This window comes from Lissotriton helveticus, chromosome 12, assembly GCF_964261635.1.
Source record: "Lissotriton helveticus chromosome 12, aLisHel1.1, whole genome shotgun sequence".
NCBI lineage: Eukaryota > Metazoa > Chordata > Amphibia > Caudata > Salamandridae > Lissotriton > Lissotriton helveticus.
The window spans coordinates 278,397,997-278,420,926 of NC_136073.1; the positions used below are offsets into that span (position 1 = coordinate 278,397,997).

General features: G+C 50.0%; 1 protein-coding gene across 3 annotated transcripts in view; it reads left to right on the forward strand.

The window, feature by feature from the left end:
* The window catches only part of KARS1 (lysyl-tRNA synthetase 1), a 70,139-nt gene that overhangs the window by 23,255 nt on the left and 23,954 nt on the right, over positions 1-22,930 (forward strand). For all 3 annotated transcript variants that reach the window (XM_078670132.1, XM_078670129.1, XM_078670131.1), the window contains 2 exons: positions 16,876-17,062; positions 17,366-17,491. In XM_078670132.1, the coding sequence (XP_078526258.1) occupies positions 16,876-17,062; positions 17,366-17,491 (313 nt within the window). The remainder of the gene's footprint in view (positions 1-16,875; positions 17,063-17,365; positions 17,492-22,930) is intronic.

The following is a 22,930-nucleotide window of genomic DNA, read 5'->3' on the forward strand; positions in this document are numbered from 1 at the left end:
CGGGGAGCTGAATAGGCTGGGCAAACAAAAAAGAAATGACCTAGTGACTCTTTTTGGTCCTCACACCAAGGACAAAACACATTTGTCTGACCTTGCCATTTACTGGTGAATGATCTCAACGGAAGCGACCCGACCCTAAACTGGTGAAAAAGTTTCCTATCACCACTCTTGGTGATGATATCCCAGTATGCCTCTAGAGGAGGGTCAAGTTTATGCTCTAAGAACCTACCAGGCAGGGAGGTGTTGTCAGTCTGTGCTATGAGTTGTTGTCTTACTGTGGACCAATATAGAGCTTTGAATTCCTTTTTCGAGGGGAAGACATTATTATTCGGAGCGATCCAGAGATGGCTTAGGCCCATATTTTCCAGGAGCATTCTCTCTCTTTCGAACCAGAGAATATTGCCCGAGCCCACCACGGATCTGACATCCAGGATTTCATTAGCAAAAAGTGCCAGTTCCGGGGTGGTCCACACTCTCCTCCACAAGGCAACTGCTCGGAAACGTGAAACATCATCAATAGGATGGCAGCCCAGGTCGAGTAACAGGGGCTTCAAGGGGCTAGACTGGGGAAGGCCTACAAGATTACGAAGGAATTTATTTTGAACTCTGACTAGTGGAGACAGGTCCGAAAAAGCCCATAAGTCCGCGCTGTTCATGATAGCTGAACTTATTTCAGCATTATACATTTTTTAAACAGGTCCTATCCTTTTAGTCAGTGAAGTTCTCTGTTCCTTAATTAAGCACCCTGTTAGCTGAGCAAACTTCAGAGAGAGATGTCGAGCTGGGGTTTCCAGCTAAGCCTGTTTTCCAATACAACCCAAAGGTAAGTCATGACTTTAACCTGCTCTAACACACTGCCATTCAAACTAACATGGCCCGACTGCAATCTATTTTTGGATAAGACCATAAATTTAGTCTTTGTAACATTGACCTGTAGATCGTTATCTTCGCAGAATACCTCAGACCTGTTTAAGGCGGACTGGAGACCCTTCTGCGTTTTAAATAGAATAAGGGTGTCATCCGCAAAGATGAGTAGCGGGAACTTATTACCACCTAAGCTAGGGGCATCTGTAGGCAATGCTGCGAAGTACTGCACTACCCTGTTGATGAACAACAGAAACCGGGTCGGTGCAAGTACGCACCCTTGAAGTACACCCCGAGAGACCAGGAATCTCTCTGTAACCTGCCCCCGTTTGCCCCATCTAACCTGTGCGAAGTTTGCTTCGTGAAGTCTGATTACTATTTGAAGGAGTTCTTGAGGCATCCCCATCATTCCCAGGGCATTCCATAGCTTAGCTCTTGGAACTAAGTCAAAGGCAGACTTTAAGTCTACAAACGCTGCATAAATAGTTCCACCACCCAGAATGACAACCTTCCAATAAATTAAAATAAATCTAAACACCTGATCAATCGTGCTTACACAGGATCTAAAACCAGCATGTAAGGGGGACATGACATTCTCTAGGTCCAACCAAATCTGAATCTTAGCAAGCACCATCCTAGCTATTACTTTCTGAATGGCATCTATTAAACTGATGGGGCGATAATTCCCCGGAGCAGAACAATCCCCCTTTTTAAATATAGGCAGGATCTCGGCTCCTAGCCAAGAGCCCGGGATTTGTGCACCCTTCGCAATAGCATTGGCAAGAAAGGTAATGTAAGGCACCCAATTAATTAAGTCAAATTTAAATAGATCTGCCGGGATGCAGTCCATACCTGGTGCTTTTCCTCCTTGTACCATCCTCAGTGAGTTCTCTACAGCTTTCCCAACAAACACTAGGGAGTGGCTTGGGGTCAGGACTTGTGGGGAAAGAGCAGGGGGGGCAGGGACTGTCACAGATTCTAGACCCCTAAACTGAGACTCAAAATATTCTACCCAAACTGCGGCACACACATGGTTGTCCAGGACTTGGGATTCCACTGCGCTTCCCCATTTAACTATCTGCCAGAACTTTGTCTGGTCTCTAGACATACTAGCCACTAGTAGATCCTGCCAGTGCTGATCATCCCAATCCTTTTTGGCCTGTTTTTGGATTTTCCTGTATGCAATCCTTGCTGCCCTAATGTCCTTGGTATTCCGTGATTTGATGGCGTACACCAGAGAGCCATAGGCAGAGCAGCATGATTTTTTGTACCATTGATTACCTAATTTGTGAGGTGGTAATTTAATGGGTTTGACACTTTTGGAGAAGTGGGATTTCAATACCCCAAAAAGTTGCTCATGGAGAGCACTAGTTTTAGCAATCTGGTCTTCTTGTTCAGCCAGAGCCTGTAAGGCACACAAAGTGGTTGAAACCTCATGGGAGATCTTGTCTAAAATTAGGGGATCATCGACTACCCTATCCCACCGGACCCTACGCCTATCGTTGGTAAGAAAGGCTTCTGCTGTTACTATCTCTGTGGCTCTGACAGTCTCCAGACCACCCGCTGTTTTTATTTAAGTTAAGTAAGAGCGGGTTATGATCGCTCTCAGGGCAGGCAGATATAATCATGTCCTCGAGAAGGGACCAATACTCAACCTTAATTAGTGTTCGAGGCATGTGGGCTGCTAAATTCATATCTTAGCATTAGATCGCCGCCTAGTGTTGGGTCCGGATGATCGCACATTGTTGTCCTGGAAGAGTCTTCGAAGTATCCTGAGATAGGTGGCTCCTCCCCTGGACTACAGTGCGCATGGGCATCGGCTCCATCCCCAGATTGTTTTTTTTCCGCCATTGGGTTCGGATGCGGTCTCGACGTCTCGGTCGGAACCGAGAAAAACTAACTTTAAACGGCCAAAAGGCCTTGTATTCTTTGCGTCGGTATTGTTTGCGTGCGGTCTCGAGTTCTTCCGTCTCTTGGAGTCGGAATCAGCGGAGTGCTTACACTCTTCGGACATCGGGGCCTTCTCATCGCGACACGACTGCAACTTTACAGCATGGAGCGGAGTCCGTTTCAGCTCTGTCCGCTCTGTGGGTCCAAATACCCACATATAGAGCTGCACCCGGTCTGTAACAAATGCCTTTCGCCAGACCATGACGACGGCAACTGCAGGGCCTGTGCAAAGTTCAGGTCCAAGAAAACACTCAAGATTCGGCGCGCGGTGCGCCTTGAAGCCAGACAAGCGGCCCCAGATCCAGAAAACATCTTCGGCGACCAAGAAGACGAGGACCAGAGCCATCATCTTCAAATCTCCCCGCCCGAGACGGAGGTCGAGGCAGATCCGGAACACGACGACGGAGTCGGGGGTCAAGGCCTTGAATACGTCGAAGAGGTAGGGGACGTCGAAGAGGTTTATGGGGCCGCGGAAGATAGCTCAGGGGACGAGCTATGCCCCGAAGGTTACGAAGATCGAGATCGGGTCACGGGATCGCCTGTCGGCCTTACCCTAGACCCCGTACCGCAAGCCACGGCCCCGCCTTCCGGCCCGGCCACGGACAAACTTGCTGGGCAGGCCTTATCGAAACCGAAACCTACGGTATCGACTACACCTAAAATGGCCGACCCAAAATCGAAACCGAAACTTATGGATTCGAGCACACCTAAAATGGCGGCCGTACCAACGAAAACGACCAAACCCGCTGCTTCATCGACTCCGTCGACCTCCGGGCCACAGAAGTCGAAGAAGTCTGTCGATTCCACAGTGTCAAAATCGACGACAGAGGAGGGATCCTCTAAGAAGGGTGGTCGGCACGGGTCGACCGCTGCGGCGCCGTCAAAGCCCGCAACAGCCAGCGAAACGGCTCCGGTTCCGACTGGGACTCCGTTAGTCGGACGCGTGGTGGAGACGGAGCCGAAAAAGTCACACGGATCGAAGGCTGGTACATCTGCGCATCGGTCCAAGGACTCTGGGTCGGCGGCTGCGGCATCATCGTCAAAGACTCAGAAGGGGCAACAGGACGTCGGATCCGAGGGCAAGGTCAAGTCCTCCTCGTCGACGCCAAAGGCCACTGTAAGTGACGCGTCCCTCGTCGCCGCTTCACTACAGAGAATCAGGGAGAAGGCCTCTGCAACGTCGGCTCCGATGCCATCGCCACAGAAGCCGATGGACACTCCGGTGAAGCCTGCGAACAAACTTCTCTTCCTTCTGCCGCCAAAGGAGGCGCCGAAGGCCTTTTCAACAAAATCGGCGCCAAAGAAGTCGGCAGGGGCGTTTTCAAGTCGGGTACTCGACTCAGAAGAGGATTCTGAGCGTTTTATCGACGCAGACATGGGCAAATTGACCCTTTACAAGAGGAGAATCACTTCACAGCCAGTGGACTCCTATGTCATCCCCCTGAAAAAGAAAAGGCTTCCTCAGGACGCTTCAGGCCTCATGGAACCTATCCAGCCTCCTCCAAGAAGGAGCCCAACTCCTTCCCCAGAACACTCTGAGGGTGAGGGATATGATGAAGATGACCAATACACTTTCCCCATCAATGAACCAGATGCACAGCCGGATTCATATGATGACATTGGTGACCAAAGCACCCAAGATGTGGGGCAAGACCCACAGCCTTTCAGTGTTCGTGCCTCCCCAACAGAAGATTCTGCAGGTTTTCATGCACTCATTGAGAGGGCAGCTGCTAATCATGATGTGGACATGCATGCTGACCCAGTAGAAGAAGACTTTTTATTTGACACTTTTTCAGTCTCTGAAAGGACAGTAAAGACACTGCCTATGCTCAAAGGGGTCCTCAAACATGCTGCGGACATCTTTAAAGAACCTACCAGGGCGAGAGTGGTCAATCCACGTATCGAAAAAAAGTACAGACCAGCACCTGCAGACCCTGCATACATTCGGGGACAGTTGCCGCTTGACTCCCTGGTGGTTGCAAATGCCCGCAAAAGGGCCAACTCCCAAACAACGGGTGAAGCTCCTCCCCCGGATAAGGAGTCCAAAGTGCTAGAGGCAGGAGGCAAAAGAGTAGCTGCACAGGCTGCCAATTTTTGGCGTATTGCAAATACACAGGCACTCTTGGCACGTTACGATAGGGCGCATTACGACACCCTAGAGCAAGTTTTACAACACCTGCCTCCGCAGTTTCAAGAGGCTACCAAACTGCTTATAGAGGAGGGAAAACTGATCTCCAACGCAGCCATAAAGTGTGCACTTGATGCCGCGGACACGGCCGCTAGGGCCATTAACACTAGCGTCATGCTGAGACGACAGGCGTGGCTCCGCATATCGGGGTTTAAACCTGACATTCAAACAACCATACTTAATCAGCCAGTCAATCCTGATAGACTGTTTGGTCCAGATGTTGACACCACCCTAGAAAAAATAAAGAAAGACACCGAAACTGCTAAGTCTATGGGGGCCCTACAATCACAACAGTTTCGTGGCAACAATTTTCGTCGCTCAGGTGCGCGTGGAGTCACCAGAGGACAGATGGGTCAACAATCACAATTCTCTAGAGGTGGAGCACAATCCTCGTACCCCAAACAGAACAAGGGGGGTTACCGAGGAAACAGCACCAGAGGACGTGGCAGAGGAAACAACAACTCCCGCTCCTCTACCCCAAGCAAACAGTGACTCTCTGTCACTGCCCCCCGACCACTTAACACCTGTCGGGGGGAGGCTACAGCAGTTCCTGCCCGTCTGGAGAAACATCACCACAGACAGGTGGGTGCGACAACTTGTCCAGTACGGTTATTGTCTAGAGTTAAAGTCCACTCCACCCAACATTCCACCAAGGCAACGGCCTATGTCCGCAGAGCATTTGCACTTATTGCAGCAGGAAGTAGTGGTGATGCTGCAAAAAGGCGCTATCGAGCTCGTGCCGGTGGAGGAGGAGGGCACAGGGGTATATTCCCTGTACTTCCTTATTCCAATGAAGGACGGATCTCTCAGACCCATTCTGGATCTGCGTCCCCTCAACCTGTATATACTGTCAGAACATTTCCATATGCTTACACTACAACAGATTCTTCCCTTGTTAAACCAAGGGGACTTCTTAGCAACCTTAGACCTCAAGGATGCTTATTTCCACATTCCACTACACCCGTCCCACAGGAAATACCTCAGATTCACTATCCAAGGCAAACATTATCAGTTCAAGGTCCTACCCTTCGGAGTGACCACAGCCCCAAGAGTATTTACCAAGTGTCTGGCGACAGTGGCGGCGCACCTCAGGAGGCAGAACATCCATGTCTACCCCTACCTAGACGACTGGCTCGTTCAAGCCAAGTCGGAACAACAGTGCGCCGCGGACATGTCGACTACCATTCACCTCCTTCACGATCTGGGCTTCTCGTTGAACTACCCAAAGTCGCATCTTCAGCCGGCACATGTCCGGCAGTTTCTGGGCGCGGCGATCAATACCCTGACGGCCATGGCTCACCCAAACCAAGTCAGGATAGACAGCATGCAGTCTCTAATCCAAAAGTTCAAACCACGACACTCACTTCCAGCGAGAGTGTTCATGCAGTTGATAGGCATGATGGCCTCCTGCATCTTCATAGTCCCTCACGCACGGTTACATATGCGCCCGCTCCAGGAGTGCTTAGCAAATCAGTGGACACAGGCTCAAGGACAATTAACAGACCTAGTGTTGGTTACCAGTCGGGCATACGACTCTCTGCATTGGTGGACTCCACACAACCTTTGCAAGGGCCGACTGTTCCAGGAGCCAGTGCCACAGATTATCCTGACGACGGACGCATCTCTCCAGGGATGGGGAGCTCATTTGCTCACTTACACCGTGCAGGGACTATGGACGACGCAGCAACAGAAGATGCACATCAACTATCTGGAACTGATGGCAATCTTCATGGCGCTCAAGTCCTTCATTGTACATCTGTGCAACAAGGTAGTGTTAGTCCGGACGGACAACATGACCGCGATGTACTACATTCAAAAACAGGGGGGCACCCACTCGCCACAGCTGTCTCATCTGGCTCAGGGCATGTGGCGGTGGGCCATTCAGAGGAACATCTTCCTCATGGCAGAACACCTCCCGGGCAAGGACAATCAGATGGCGGATCTGCTCAGCAGATACAGCCATCAAATGCACGAGTGGGAGTTACATCTGTCAGTACTCCTCCCGTACTTCCAGCGGTGGGGTCATCCGGAGATAGACCTGTTTGCCACAAAAGAAAACGCAAAATGCCAACACTTTGCCGCCAGGTTCCCTCACCCACAGTCGCAGGGGAATGCGATATGGATGAACTGGTCAGGCAAATTTGCGTACGCTTTTCCGCCAGCCCCTCTGATACCGCTGGTGGCAAGAAAGCTACGGCAGCACGCGATGACTCTCATCCTGGTTGCTCCAACGTGGGCGCGCCAAGCATGGTACACCACGTTCCTCGAACTCTCAGTGGTGCCGCATCAAAGACTGCGCCTCACGCCCAGACTCTTGACGCAGAACCATGGAGAAATTCAGCATCCAGATCCGCAACAGCTCAACCTGGTGATCTGGCTCCTGAAGTCCTAGAGTTTGGATACCTTAACCTACCTCCAGAATGCATGAACATCATCAAGGAGGCAAGGAAGCCAACTACCAGAGCATGCTATGCTGCAAAATGGAAGCGTTTTGTCATTTACTGTACAGCCAATGACATCAACCCGCTAGATGCATCTATCCCTAACATCATTTGCTATCTGCTACATCTTTACAAGTGCAATCTAGCGTTCACTTCTATTCGGATACATCTATCCGCCATCGCAGCTTATCTTCAAAATAGGCAGCATCTCTCTGTTTTCAGGGTGCCTGCTATTAAAGCTTTCCTTGAAGGCCTGAAACGAGTCATTCCCCCAAGAACACCGCCGGCTCCGGTGTGGAACCTCAATGTGGTCCTCACCAGACTGATGGGACCACCATTTGAGCCACTGCACTCGTGTGAACTCCAGTTCCTAACATGGAAAGTGGCTTTCCTAATTGCTATTACGTCACTGAGGCGTGTTAGTGAGCTACAAGCGCTCACAATCCAAGAGCCATTCATTCAGATTCATCCAAATAGGGTAGTGCTACGTACTAACCCCAAATTCCTTCCAAAGGTGGTGTCACAGTTTCATCTCAACCAGACTATTGACTTGCCGGCATTCTTCCAAAACCCACAAACGGTAGCGGAAAGAATGCTCCATACGTTAGACGTACGGAGGGCGTTAATGTACTACATAGACAGAACACAACACTTTAGGAAGACAAAACAACTTTTTGTTGCCTTCTCACCACAACACAAAGGCAACCCTATTTCCAAAGCAGGAATAGCCAGGTGGATTGTTAAGTGCATCCAAATCTGTTATCACAAGGCCAAGCGCACGTTAACGATACCCCCAAGGGCGCACTCCACACGCAAATTGGGGGCATCCATGGCTTTCCTAGGGAACATTCCTTTAGAGGACATTTGCAGAGCAGCCACGTGGGTTACACCACATACCTTTACAAAACACTACTGTGTTGATGTGCATTCCAAGCAGCAAGCTGCTGTGGGACAGGCTGTTCTCAAGACACTTTTTCAGGTTTCTGCAGCTGGCACGGGCAACCGCCGCTAATGGAGGGACTGCTATGTATTCTATGCTAAGATATGAATTTAGCAGCCCACATGCCTCGAACTGAATATGCTACTTACCAGTATGCATCTGTTCTTGGCATGTAGGGCTGCTAACATTCATATCGCCCACCCTCCTCCCCGGTGCCTGTCGCAGCTGCAGATCTACTATTGTATTCAATCATTAGCATGGACATCCTTTACACTTTTCACTCCATCTTCTGCCACAATGGCGAAAAACAATCTGGGGATGGAGCCGATGCCCATGCGCACTGTAGTCCAGGGGAGGAGCCACCTATCTCAGGATACTTCGAAGACTCTTCCAGGACAACAATGTGCGATCATCCGGACCCAACACTAGGCGGCGATCTAATGCTAAGATATGAATGTTAGCAGCCCTACATGCCAAGAACAGATGCATACTGGTAAGTAGCATATTCAATATAATCAATTCGGCTTGAATGGATACCATTATCAAAGGTTACCTGACCGGTTTTGTCAGACCTGGATCGACCATTGACCGCTCTCAATCCCCGCTCGAGGCAGAAGCCCAGCCACTGTATGGCTGCTTCTGTCCACTTCTTTATCGGGTTTAGGTCGAGGCAGGGGATATTCCACTGTGCATCTTCCTCTGCTAAAATATCTTCACCCACAAGATGTATGGGTTCAAATGTACAATTGAAGTCCCCTGCCACAATCACGAAGCCAACCATCCCGACAGAGTTGAGAATGAGGTCCAGCTCTTTAGTAATTCCCGAGCTCCGCCCCCAGGCTGGCTTCTAGCATATATATTAATAATGATGATCTCCATATCATTCGGCTGCGACAGCCTTATAACAAGAATGTCAGGGTTAAGCACCATTACTTCGGTGGGCCTGTAGCTAAGCGACTGCTTCACCCAAATAGTCAGGCCACCTGACGATCTACCTCTTTTGCCTCTAATAGCAGGTTTAAAAAAGTTTAAGTACCCCATGCGATGGATAGGATCAAGGGCCCAACTTTCTTGGAAAATCAGAATATCATGGTCCTCCACAAAATCTATCCACTCTTCTATTGAAGTTTTGCTTCTCAGGCCTGCAATATTCCACGAGACAATTTTTAACAGGTTGTCCCGAGTAGCGTACTGGTTTTGACCAGACTCCGACGGATTTAACCCAATTAATCTCCTTCCAGCAGTAGGGGCCCCTCTTGCTGAGGAGCCTGGGCACGACCTCACCAAACCTTGTTCGACCGCCTCACCCCCCCCAAATCTTGTTCGCTACGATCCCACCGTGATGTACTGGAGGCATCCTGGGTGAAGGACAGGGACCTAAACCACTACCAGCACTATCACCATCCGCCATTGCATGACCCACAAGGCGATCCACATCCCTACTCAGTTGGCGTGCTGAGTCTTCCCTTCCCAATGGCTGGACCACCATAAGACCTCTGTAGTTGTTCTCAAGTCAGTCCACCCCCTCTAGGCCAATAAGAGGGTCGAATCGGTTTGTCAGGGGCATATGATACTCTACCCTGTCAAACGGTTTTACACCAAACGGTCTAATATTGCGAATAAAGGAGGTGGGGTTGGTTGGCCCATGGTAAGCATAAAAATAATTTAGGCCCAGGGTTTGAACATCTCCCACTCTGCCAAGCCTAGAATCATAACATATGTACTCTACCACCCTTGGGTCTCTAAAGTTGACAACTACGACCCAACCAACTCACCCTTCTAACATTTAATATCTCTGCGTTTGAAGAAGGTGGAAGTGGTCTATTCCGGTTGAGCCAATGGGTGACTTTGTTTTTCAACTCCCTATGTGATTCAATTTTATCAGCACTAATCCCCGGAACACCCGCCAGAATAACCGTGTACGGTACTGACACTGGGTGGAGATTAATACAAGGCAGCCGCTGTATAGTACCCTCGCTTCCCTGTAAAGTTGTCCCACTAGGCAGTCTCTCCGCTACCCGCACAGAGTGTGCAGGCTGGCTACATGTCACCTTGCCATCTCCCTTACCCTTATCCCCGGTAGGACCAGATAAGTCCATCTCTACGGGACGCGTCTCAGCACGAGGTTGGGGGTTTTGGTTGTTGGCCCTGTCTTTGTGGACTTGTTGGGCAGCCTCACTACTACTTCTAAGCCCGGGAAGACGAAATGAGGGGGCTTTGGCGCTAGGACCCTCCATGCCTTTCGCTATCTTTTCCATCGCGCTACAGTTAGCTAGTACTAATTTTTCGAGTTGCTCTAGTTTTGAGTTAATCAATTTAATTCTCTCCAAAAGAGGTAGTGTCCGTGATTTAAATAATTTTTGCACTTTATCAAATAGCCCGTCATTTGCACTGCTTAAGGTAGGCAGTTGATTTGGATGGGGACTAGGGGACTGGGCAATATGTTGTGGTGCTGAATTTAACATAGTTGTTTTTAATATTTTTGCCGCGCCACCCTTTTGAGGACCACCCCCTCTTTTCCTTTTGCCTACTGAGTGAATTGCCATTGGTTGTTTGCCGGCTGGTGTCGCCTGAGTTTGGATTTTAGTTAAGGCACTATTGGTCACAGGGGAATTTGAATCCCTACTTCGCGACCCACTAGCGACAGAGCAACCTGTGGATATATTTGTTGAAGTATCAGCCACAAAAGTGTCAAGCCCAACCAGCGATAGGCTGGATCGCGGACTCAAGGTGACTAGAGGGTCAGTTGTTCCTGGTTGTTCTGGGGTGGTAGCAGACCCAATGGTGCCTAGAGATGAACGCTTCCCCGTTAAAAGATCCAAGGACAAGCGTTTCTCCATTAGGGCTATTTCTTTTTCCAGCACCACTGCAACCCTTGTAATAAATTGATCCATGGTACCGGTAACCGGCCCCCCAGGGGTGGAAAGTGTAACCTTTCGACCTCTCCCAGTTCAAGATGCCATTAGAAATGATGGGTGGGGGACTCGGGCACAGGAAATAACAATCAATATAGACAGAATGTTTGGGTAGGTTTGGGCTGGGATGATCTGCAGCGCAGCAACAATAGGTATAAAATAATAGAGTACTCTTCACATAACCGGACTTAGGGAGGTGGCCCAGCCCGGCCTCGATCGTCCTCGGACGGGCTCAGACGGGCCCGCCCTTGGCCCGGGCTTCGCCCGGCTCGTCCCGCATTGCGTGGGAAGAGACTGTTTATGTGGAGCAGGTAGGCAGGCTGAATTACGGGAAGAGGCACCAGCTGGAAGAAAACTGGGAATGCTGGTCCTCGCAGTCCCGTAATCCCGCGTTAGTCCGGCGATTTCACTGCACTGTCCCAATAAAACACCAAACAGCAGCAGGGTCCCACAAAAGTTCAAGCACCAACCGGATAGATCCTCCGTAGTCCAGGGAGCGTTCTGTGGCCAGCAGCGAGCAGCTCCCGCGGAGCGGGGGCCACGAGGCGTTAAAAAGCAGCAGGCAGGCGGGCTGAATTACTTGTTACTCATTCTTAAGTCATCGGCTGTAACCCCAATGCACTGTTCTTTAAAGTCTAGCCTCCTGTTATGTTCAGGGCCCCAACATACAGGTGCCTTAAGTGTACTTCCTTTACAGTAGGGAAGTAAAACTGTCTCCTCTTAGCACCAGCATACACACAAACCCAGGTTATTTGGTATTCAGAAAACTTACATTGTTTTTTATGGTTTCAAACTGTTTGTTTGATTTAGTCACCATCAAAGCAAGAGTTTCTGAAATCCCTGGTCCTTTTTAGGTCTCGGTGAAGCGAGCGAAGCTCGCTCTCGCCAAAGACCTATAGTCAGCGTGTCTGCTTTCCAGGAGGACAGCACTGGCCGCGCGCGGCGATTTGGTAAGGTCACGCGCACGAGAACGCGCTCGCGGCCAGGTGCTGTCCTCCTCGAAAGCTGCCTCCCTTCCCCGTGCAGGGCGGGCCGCCGCGCTGCCTGCGGCGACCCGGAAGCATTGCCGGCCAAAGCGGAAGCACACAATAGCGATTTTTTAATTTTATTTCGCCGCAGCGCTGCTTTACTTTCACACCCGCGCGCCAATGCTTGTTTTATTTGGTTGCTGCAGCGTCTTCATTTTGCCCGCCCGGGATTTAAACATAGCGGGGAGGGTCTGCCTGGTTTTGGCCGAGGCCGGTGCCGGTACCGCTACTCCCGAGGGCATTAGCTGACTCTGAACTATGTCCCCGGCGGCAGCAGCTGCTGCTGATCCCCCTTGCGTGACCGGTGACTCCCCCTATGCGCCGGCTGACTTTGCCGAACCAAGTCCACGGGTTGCAGGAGCGCGACTCGCCACAGCCGCTAGGTTCCTCCCCTGCACCTTGGGAGGCATGATGGAACACAAGGACCCAGGCAGGTGAAACACTGAGTGGTGGCCGGCGCAACGAGTAGAGGAGCCAAGCCCTGGACAAAGAATCCTGCTGGTAAGTCGGTTCCGTGATAGCGATAGTTCCAACAGCATGACCTTAAAAAACGTACATTTATTAAGTCCGGCTAAGCATCACCCAAAATGTTTCCGCTCCATGAGCCGTGTGTGACAAAAAGAACAAACATTTAATAGCTTAGCCCCAGTACGCGAGTAAGAGGTATTGGTTTGTAAATGCATTGGGAGTAGCGGTACCGGTACCAGCCTCGGCCAAAACCAGGCATTGGAATGGTATTTTGTGGATGAACCTAGGAGGCAAGCTGGCTGGTCGCTCTCTCCTGGTCGACTCCATGATCACGGAGTACCACGGCTCATGGAGCGGAAACATTTTGGGTGATGCTTAGCCGGACTTAATAAATGTACGTTTTTTAAGGTCATGCTGTTGGAACTATCGCTATCACGGGGTAAGGACCTATTACATGTCTCCAGACTCTTATTACTACGAGCTGGCATTTTCTCCTCCCTGGCCGCCCTATATAGTTTAGTTATTATTAATGTCTCGTGGAACTGATTAGGAGTGTGTGTAGGGACTGCAGAGTCGGAGACTCCAAAGGAAATGTGAGAAAATGTGCACGCATTGCGTTACGCAGTCTGTGAAAGGTGAAATAGAACAGTGGCGTTTTGTTATGTATATAATTTGGATTAGTTACTGTTAGGAAGCTACCATTAGGAAACCCATCTTGCATCTTGTCGATTTCAGCCACAGTAAGAGTGAGCATAGCGCCAGGCAGCTTCTCCGCTGAGCGGCCAAGTGCTTGCCAGGCTGCTATCGTAACATCTATGGGGTTTATTCCAGCTTTCGGGTTACCCCTACGGGTGTGTGCGAGTATGGATTTCAGGGGGATGGGGATTCCTTTTCAAATTGAAAGATACTCTTCAGAATCGTAGCCAGTAATTATATGGTTGAGGTGGTACTTAACATGCCTGCATGTTTCAACCTCATGTAGTGTAGGGGTAACAACTCTTTTTAGGAGGTCATTATCAGGGCTTAAGGAAAACTCGTTTATTCAGAGCTAAACGGTATAGGTCCATACTTCGAGAAGCCGATCCGCTCATAGCCGTCTCGATATCCACATTAGACCGAGGAAAGTGTTTATTTGCCCTCTGTTAGTGCGTAGAAAGTGTACCCGAAACTTCTTTAATTAAAGGTTCTCTGTAGATCGCAAAATCTAGCAGGTCTCTCAAACTAAAATGTGCATTGCAGCCAAACATGGCCGATACTCCTTTATTGTCCTCGAAACGCAGGACCCAAGTCTACTGCTCACCACAGAAAAAACAGAATGGCAATAATCCTGTATAATGAAGCCGCCATTGTGTGCTGCATGCAAAGTGCGTAAGGTGCATCATCAGAGCTGTGTGAATATTAACAGCTGTGAGCCCGTGCGTGAAGTGCACCATCAGAGCTGTGTGAATAATAACTGCGGCAGCCCCGTGCGTGAGGTGCATCATCCACATTGCTCAGGTCACCCAAATTCCTGCACTCTCTACCACACTGCTTTCAAAAACAGCATACTGGTGCACACACTCTCACTGCTCACCAATTCAAAGTTTGTTAAAATTGTTATGCAGCGCATTGTCATACACAATGCCAATAACTCAAACTTTAATGCTGCGAGACCTATTGCATTGTAAATGCTTGTTCATTGAGCTGTGCCCAGTGGCATTTAGAGGTCAGTACTCCTGCTTCAGGTAATTCACCTTTAAAAAAGAAAAATGAATATGCCTGACCCTTGTATTTCCAGATAGTTTTCTTGGCCAGAATATTAGCCTAATTCCTGCCTGGAATGGCAGCTGGCAGTTTTTCCCGTCTGTGATGGTAACTAGACTATGCTTTAATGGTTCTCCACGGTTCTCCAATGTGGCCTCAATGAAGCATCCCACATGTTTACCAACGTTGAGCGAGGGAGAATCAACTTAACTACATCACACCGAGGTGCATGTAAACGTTTCATGGTCCTGGAGGTGACCAGGGCCACTAGAGCGCAATGGTTAATTAACCGGATGATGGTACTATAGACTCTCCACTTACTAGACTACTAAATCAGCTAAATCATTTCATTACCTTGACATTCAAGAATTGTCTGGATCTTAGACACTGGATGGGGTAGAACTGTTTTCAGAATAGGTCATATGCTATAAGAGAGACTGGAGGCGTGGGGTCGAATCCCACCGCTGCCACCAATGTTAGAAGGGGTGACCCCAGGGGTCAGGAGGTGCTCTTCCGACCACCCCGGGATCCTCCACTCCCACCAATACTGCAGAGTCTTAACGTGCGGTCCCCGCCGGGGAGGACTCTGAATCTATGATCGTACACACTGAGTTCACACCACACTTATGAACGGATACCACACCGTGGATCTTTAGTAAGCACGCTCTTTATCACAATTAAAAGGAATCAATATTTACAATGATCGAGGGATCATAAAGTCTCGGTTGGAAGGAATAGGGAAGCGGGACAGTCTCAATAGTCGGCCAGTACGTCACGTACCCTGCGCACAGCTCTCAATCCTCGAGCCCGGGGCGGGGGGGGGGATACGGAAGGTGGCGGTGATACTGACTGGTCTACTCACTTCGGTTCGAGTCAGGTCGTGTTGGTAGCGTCGATGGTCCAGCCGGACCAGAGTACTCCTCAAGGCGCGACGAGGTCAGCAGGGCTCGATCCGGAGTGTACAGAGGTACTGTTAGTTCGCGGGGAGCCGCAACAGCGTCAGCAGGGCTCAGGATGTTCAGCGAAGTCCTTAGTGTTTCAAGGATGAGCCGCAACGAGGTCGGCAGGGCTCCGTGGTTTCAGTTCCTTTTCTTCGAGGGTGAGCCGCAACCGCGTCAGCAGGGCTCGTAGGGTACAAAGTTCGGGTTCTACTCCAGGTCAGCCGTGATCAGATCAGCAGGGCTTTCGTGTCCAGGATACAACTGCCCACTAGTTCTGGGGCGGGCCTTCATATAGTCCAGTGGCCCTTTGATGTCTGGACCCTCGCAGGAGGCTACCTCGTGGTCCGGGGGCGGGTCGGCAGAGTGTCCCGTCGGCTGGCCCTTTGATGCTTTAGAAGATGCGTCCGGGGATTCCCAGACGCCCATCCAGGTCTGGAGCCAGCTCTCGGGGAGGCCAGAGGTGTGATCGAAACCAGCCCGCAGGGGCAGGCCAGAGGTGCGAGAGAAACTAGTCTCTCGGGGGGAGGCCGGAGGTGCTATCGAATTCTTTGGTCCTGGGTACTTCGAGGGCCCTTTACCCCCCAGCCGGGTCATGGCGCGTCTGCCGCCTAAGCTTCTCTGGGGCCGGGGCCGGGGTCGGCCAAGGGCTGCAGAGCTAGGGACTGCGGGAAGGAAAAATGGCGGCCGGTGGGCCTGTGTGGCAATAATGGTGACCGGTGGCCACGTGTAGGGATGTAGGGACGGGGCACCCGGCACCGGGTCAGAGCATGCAGGGAGGGTTGTATAGGGCTCTGGGCGGACTGGGAATAGGCCGGCCAGTGGTTCTCGGGGTGCAGGGTTGTGCGTATAGGGTGCTGAGGATCGGGGGGGGGGGGGAACCACGCCACGAGGCCAGGTCCAACATAAGGCTAGTCTGCTTTTATTCTATGTCATTTCAGCCTGGTATTCCCAGCAAAAATATTGGCCTGGTGCCTTTACAGGTGCCAACTATTCCACCAGTGAGAATTCAATTGCCCTATCAATGAAATCCCCAAACAAAGAGCATTGTCCTTCAGACGTTGCTGGCTGAGGTCCTAAAGACAAAGTGTGAAAGTAGTTCGCTTCAGGACTGAAGTACACTGGTGTATTCAGATTTCAGAACCTGCACAGGCCAATGACTGCTAGAACATGTGAAGTGTTGCTGGTGACTGCACACAGAATCCAGGCGGTAAACTTGCCATTCTCAATGGTGAACTTGTCTATATATATTGTGCATTTTGTTCTGCAGCTGTTCTGCTAGATACTGCTTCCCCGTTTTAGATTAGTCTTAAAGTAGGCAGGACATTTAGTAAAACATTGAAACTGTTGATTTGCCCAAGGGATTCTTAAAGAGAAAAACAGTTATTTTTCCATCACAGGAATTACAAGTCGGCGGAAGAGTATGCTGCAATCAACAATAAACTTCGGAGAGGAGATATTGTAGGTGTCCGAGGAAACCCAGGAAAGACCAAAAAAGGTGAACTGAGCATCATACCTATTGAGATGACACTGCTGTCACCCTGTCTACACATGCTGCCTCACCTCCACTTTGGGCTAAAGGACAAGGTAATGGCATATCATGCTGAACGTGGTGAAATCTTATTTTTATGTATGTGATCATTGAGACCTTAAGTTAGCAGTTTTTGAAGTAAAAATGTCAGCCTCTCTTCAGGTCCCCTCTTTTTTTAGTTAGACTGTTAGTGCATTCCAAATTATCTTAATTCAGCATGTAGAGTGCACGAGGCACACAATATGACAAGGCAGATTCTTTGGCTGCTTTACTCTGACTTCATTTTGTTATACCTGTAGTGCATTGGCATACATTTCAAGGAACAAAGCTGTGTAAATAATAATTTTCTTTCAATCCAGGAAACTCGATTCCGTCAGCGATACCTTGATTTGATTATCAATGATCATGTGCGACAGAAATTCATTATCAGAGCAAAAATGATCACCTACCTACGTCGCTTCATGGATGACCTAGGATTCCTGGAGGTGAGTCCTCATATGAGATTAAATGAGAAGTAATCTTCTCCTGTTGAGAGTCCAATATATAGGCTCTGTGAGATTGGACCTGCATGTCTTGTAGCCCATTCATAACCCTCCTTTTAATACTAATTCCAACCCCTTCACCCTCCCCATACGACCAAACTGCGCCACTTGTGACTCCTGTCATGTATTGGTTCTGAATCATTCATTATGCTTAGTCTTTATTATCTATTTTTATTGTGTTTTAAGAATTCATTGCACCTCCAGAATGCTTCATCTCAGGGATTTTGATGTCTTTCTGGGTAGGATTTGTGCATTGTTGCTCACACCTGACCTATGCTCTTTAGAGATACAGAATAACATGGCGCAGTTGCAGGCTGTGATCACTCTTGTTTTGAGTCCATGTCATATGTCTTGTATCATTACCAACAATGCTGCAGCATGTTTCCCTAGTTGTTACCAAATATTTACTAAACATGTTGGCACCCTGGCATTTAACTTATTATGTCATTGTAGTGAGTTAAATTCCCCTGTAGTCCAGAAAAAAAGTTTTGGTAGCTGACGACAGCTGTCAATAAAAATATTTAAGTCTTTGTTAGTTTGCAATTCTTTTAATATCACGAATTACTACATGAAGCAATCTCCTTTAGTAGTCCTTGGGTAATTAATGAAAAAATGTCAGTTTGTTTGCTGGTGATTGGATTTACCCAGTGTTAGACTCTTTAGGGAAAGACTTTGTGATGGAGAGAGCCCCAAAGGTACGAGTGCTAGCAAATGTCTTTTGAGGTCTAGTGCTTCCTCTGATATTTTACCCTCTCAAAGTCTCTGAACGTCTCTGGAGATGGGTTGCCTTGTTTGCCAAACAGTGGTCAGGTGGGCTTTACAATACTTACAACCAGAGCCTCAATATCCCTGTTCATACAGACTAAATACAACAGCAAATTACTAAGCTGAAAAAGCTTCTAGATGTAAGGCAGTGGTTTTCAAACTTTTTATCGCCGCGCACCCCCAGTGAAAAAATCTAATTTATCGGGCCCCCCTGCCTCAGAATTTTTCACAATAATTCCATTAAAATGGCAATGTTTAAATATGTCTCAATTTATTTAAACAGGAGACATATTTAAACATTCCAGTAAAATCCTCTTAGTAATGCAACCAAATACACGATTACCAAACATATTATTGTGGTCAGGCAGACCTTACTAACGAGTAAAAATACCCACAGTGTGATTAATAGAAATGTGGGTGTCCCTCCCCTTCTGACACCTTCTCCCAGCCTGATATAAATGACAAAAGCTGTTAGTGATGGCACATTACAGAGAGGCTACAGCTGCTCGTTTTCTTCCATGCGTAAAGCAAAGCACTGCTCTGAGCATAATGCTTCTTTTGGGCACAGCCTGACGCCCCCCTTGGGATCACTTGAGGCCCCCCTTGGGGGGCCCGCCCCCCAGTTTGAAGACCTCTGATGTAAGGTCTCACACGTTTCAATGAGTCCACTGTCAAACACTCATAAGTGGGAGCTTTATTTACGCTCCTCTCAAAACTGGTCAACTAGTTCATAATGCTCAATGCATGTGCTTTCATAATTCTAATGTGGGTCAGGCCTGGATTTCTCCTGTATTTTTTGTCACTGTTGGTTAATTTTGCCTCTGTCTTTTTAATTTTGTGCCGCCATACTCGCTCTTGCCCCCTCCTCCGTCCCCATCCCATGCTTCCCACCACTGCTCACCCTGCCCCTACCCTCTACCCACACCCGTTTTCCCACCTGAGGTCCCTCCCCTGCCCTACATAACGGAGACCGCAGCTCGGGTGCGCATCTGGCACTGAAGGCGCCCCTAAGGCAAGCCAGTCTGCACCCATCAGCGCCAGGAACCCTGGATCACCCAGCACCCACTGATACGATTCTACCATCCTCAACCCCGGGAGACACGCCGACTGTGTAAGAGCCTCACCGAACACCACCCATGGAGAGTTCGCGTGCAGAGCTTACCACAGATCCTTCACCATCGACAATACCCCCCCCCCCACCACCACCACCGAAGGCCCGCCCGATGCACGCACCACCAACACCCTGGCTTGCGTCCTCAACGTGCGCTCCCTACACCGACATCCCGTAGAGATCTGGGACCTGATCGATACCCTCTCGCCTGGACCATCGCCACCTGCGGCCCGACATCACCACTGCCATTCCTGACAGCTACAAGTTCCAGAGAAAGGACCGCCCCAGAGGAGGACTCGCCATCGCACACAACACCCTTCTCCGACTCGCCACATCCAGCACGAGTGATCCCCCACTCTGACACAGAACACCTCCACTTCCAGACCAGCTCCAGGACCATGCTACTCGGCACCCTCATCTACAGACCACCGGGTCCTCGCACCCAGTCCGCAACTACCATCCCCAAGCTCGCCGCACCCCACACAATCACCTCCTTGGATTACATTCTTCTCGGGGACCTCAATTTCCACCTCGACAACCACAACAAACCCCACTCCATCACTCTTCTCGACAGCCTCGCCAACCTCAGACTGAAGCAGCTGCTCAGCACACCCACGTACAGAGCTGGACACACTCTAGACCCCATCTTCGCTGGAGGAACAAACATCTGTTTCAGCCACACCACCTAGCCGACCTGGACGGACCACCACTGCATCCATTTCACCTTCAACACCACCAATGCTCCCAAGCCCGCCCCACGACCACCACAAAGAAACTGGAGCAAGGTCCCAGAGGAACTCCATCACCACCATCCACCAAGGTCCCCCCCCCCCCCAAAAAATGCCCCCCCCCCCCGCCACGACAGACACCAACTCTGCAGCCACAGAACTTCACCACTGGATCGCCCGATGCGCCAACATACTCGCACCCCGCCAAGCAACGTCTACTGAAAGCCGCCTGGTTCACCACTGAACTACAGGAAGCCAGGCGCTCTTGCAGACGCCTAGAGAAAACCTGGCAAACCCAGAAAACTACAGAAGCACTGAACAATCACAGGAGCGCCCTGAAGGAATACCAACTGCGCATAAGTGACACCAAACTGACCTTCATAAGAGACCAAGTCCATACCAATGCGACTAACGTCAAGGAACTGTTCAGCGTCATACAGCAGCTCACCAAACCACCCAGCGAAGCCACGTACATCACACCTTCCCAGCAACTCTGCGACAAGCTTAGCTCCTACTTCCACCGGAAGATCAAGGACCTCTAAGACCATTTCAACGAACCGCCGCTGGACATCACTCTCCCATTGCGGCCGATAAGCCTACCATCATGACCTGGAAGCTGCCCACAGTCAAACACATCACCACTACCATGCATAAAACCCACTCTGGAGCCCCTACGGACCCCTGCCCACTGCACATATTCCACAGAGCCGCCATCGCACCCAAACTTGGACTTACCACCAATGCCTCCTTCACGTCCGGCATCTTCCCAGACGACTGGAAACGGGCTGAGGTTAAACCCCTCCTCAAGAAGCCCACAGCCAACCCAACGGCCCTAAAAAACTAACGGCCCATCTCTCTCCTCCCTTTCGTGGCCAAAGTCACAGAGAGACTTGTGAACACTCAGCTGACCACCTTCATCGAAGAGAACTCCATCCTAAACACCTCCTAGTCTGGATTCCACAGTAACCACAACACCGAGACCACCCTCCTCGCCGCCACAGACGACATCCGCATGCTACTCGACCAGGGACACACCATGGCCCTCATCTTTCTAGACCTCTCCACAGCCTTCAACACTGTTTCTCATCGCACCCTCGCTGCCAGACTTCAGGACGCTGGGATACAAGGCGCCGCCCTTGACTGGATCCGATCCTTTCTCTCCGGCAGAACCCAGAGGATCTGACTCCCTCCCTTCCTCTCCGAACCCAACATCAACTGGGAGTGCCCCAAGGCTCATCACTCAGCCCCACGCTCTTCAACATCTACATGGCCCCCCTCGCTGCCATTGTCAGACAGCATGGGCTCAGCATGGTTTCCTACGTGGACGACACCCAGTTCATCCTCACTCACAAAGGATCCTGAAGACAGCAGACTCTGCTTCCAGGAGGGAATGAAGAACGTTGCAACCTGGATGAAAGACAGCTGCCTGAAGCTCAACTCGGAGAAGACCGAGATCCTCATCCTCTGACCCTGCAACGCCTGGGACAACTCCTGGTGGCCCTCCGCAACCTACTGATCCCTACAGACCACGCTCGAAACCTCGCCATCATCCTAGACTTCCCTCTCCATGAACCACCAGATCTACGCCGTCGCCTCCACCAGTTACATCTGCCTGCGCATCCTCCGCAAGACCTTCAAATGGATCCCCAGCGACTGCAGCAAGATAGTCACCGACATGTTCATAACAAACAGACTGGACTATGGCTACGCCCTTTACGCCAGAATCAACAGATCTTTCCTACACAGGCTCCAGACCATCCAGATTGCCGCTGCCAGACTCGTCCTCAGGACAACTATGAGACCTCCACTGGCTCCCTGTCGAGAAGAGGGTCACCTTCAAACTCCTCGCCTACAAATACCTCATCATCGGACCCAAATAACTCAACAAGAGGAACCTCCGCTCCGCTCGCCCTGGCAGAGGTCCCCTGCATCCGAAGAAACCGAACAGGCGGGAGTGCCTCCTCCCACATCGCAGCCAAGCCCTAGAACGAGCTCCCCCTGAACATCAGACGCTTCCAACCCTGCACACAAACAGGAAGGACCTTAAGACCTGGCTCTTCGACTGATCCGGAGCAGCCCCCCAACCCTCCCCTAGCACCTTGAGACCCTCACAGGTGAGTAGTGCGCTTTACAAACCCTTGATTGATTGATAGGCAGCCTTGAATCTGGGATTGAGGAGTTACCATTGTCAAAGCAAATTCTTTTTGAAGAGAAAGGCCCTTCCATTAATAGTGTTCAGAAAAAAACCATTTTCATCATGATTCTTGGAAGATATACTCTGACGAGATTTTATAAGTTTCTCCACAATCAGGTCACATCTTCTTCTCTAAGAAGTCCTCTTTATGCCTGAACTCACAACTGAGATATTAGCTTACAAGTATTGTATTCTAAACTTGCCAACCTGAAGATTTCTTACCCAGGGCTATTGAGAGTACGTGGCTGTTCTGAGGCATGAGCGTTTTCAGTAGATTCCCTTGCCACCCCCTTTCCAGACTGAGGTACAAGCTCTTCTTGTTCTTTCTCCAAAATGATACCAAAATATTGATGGGGTATGCTGCCTTCAGTTGAGTTTCTATGTTGAACAAAATGGCTGTTAGGCATCTGACTCTGGCAGTGAACATTTTCAGGCTTAATTCTAGCAACAGGGGCACAGTTTAGAAACAAGGAAAATGAAATGGGAATAAGTAAAATAAAAAAATAAATCCCTTGCCGGTATCTTTTCTTTTTCCTGCAGTTGTACTTTAATATCTACCCAGCGCAGTTTCTTAGACCCATGAT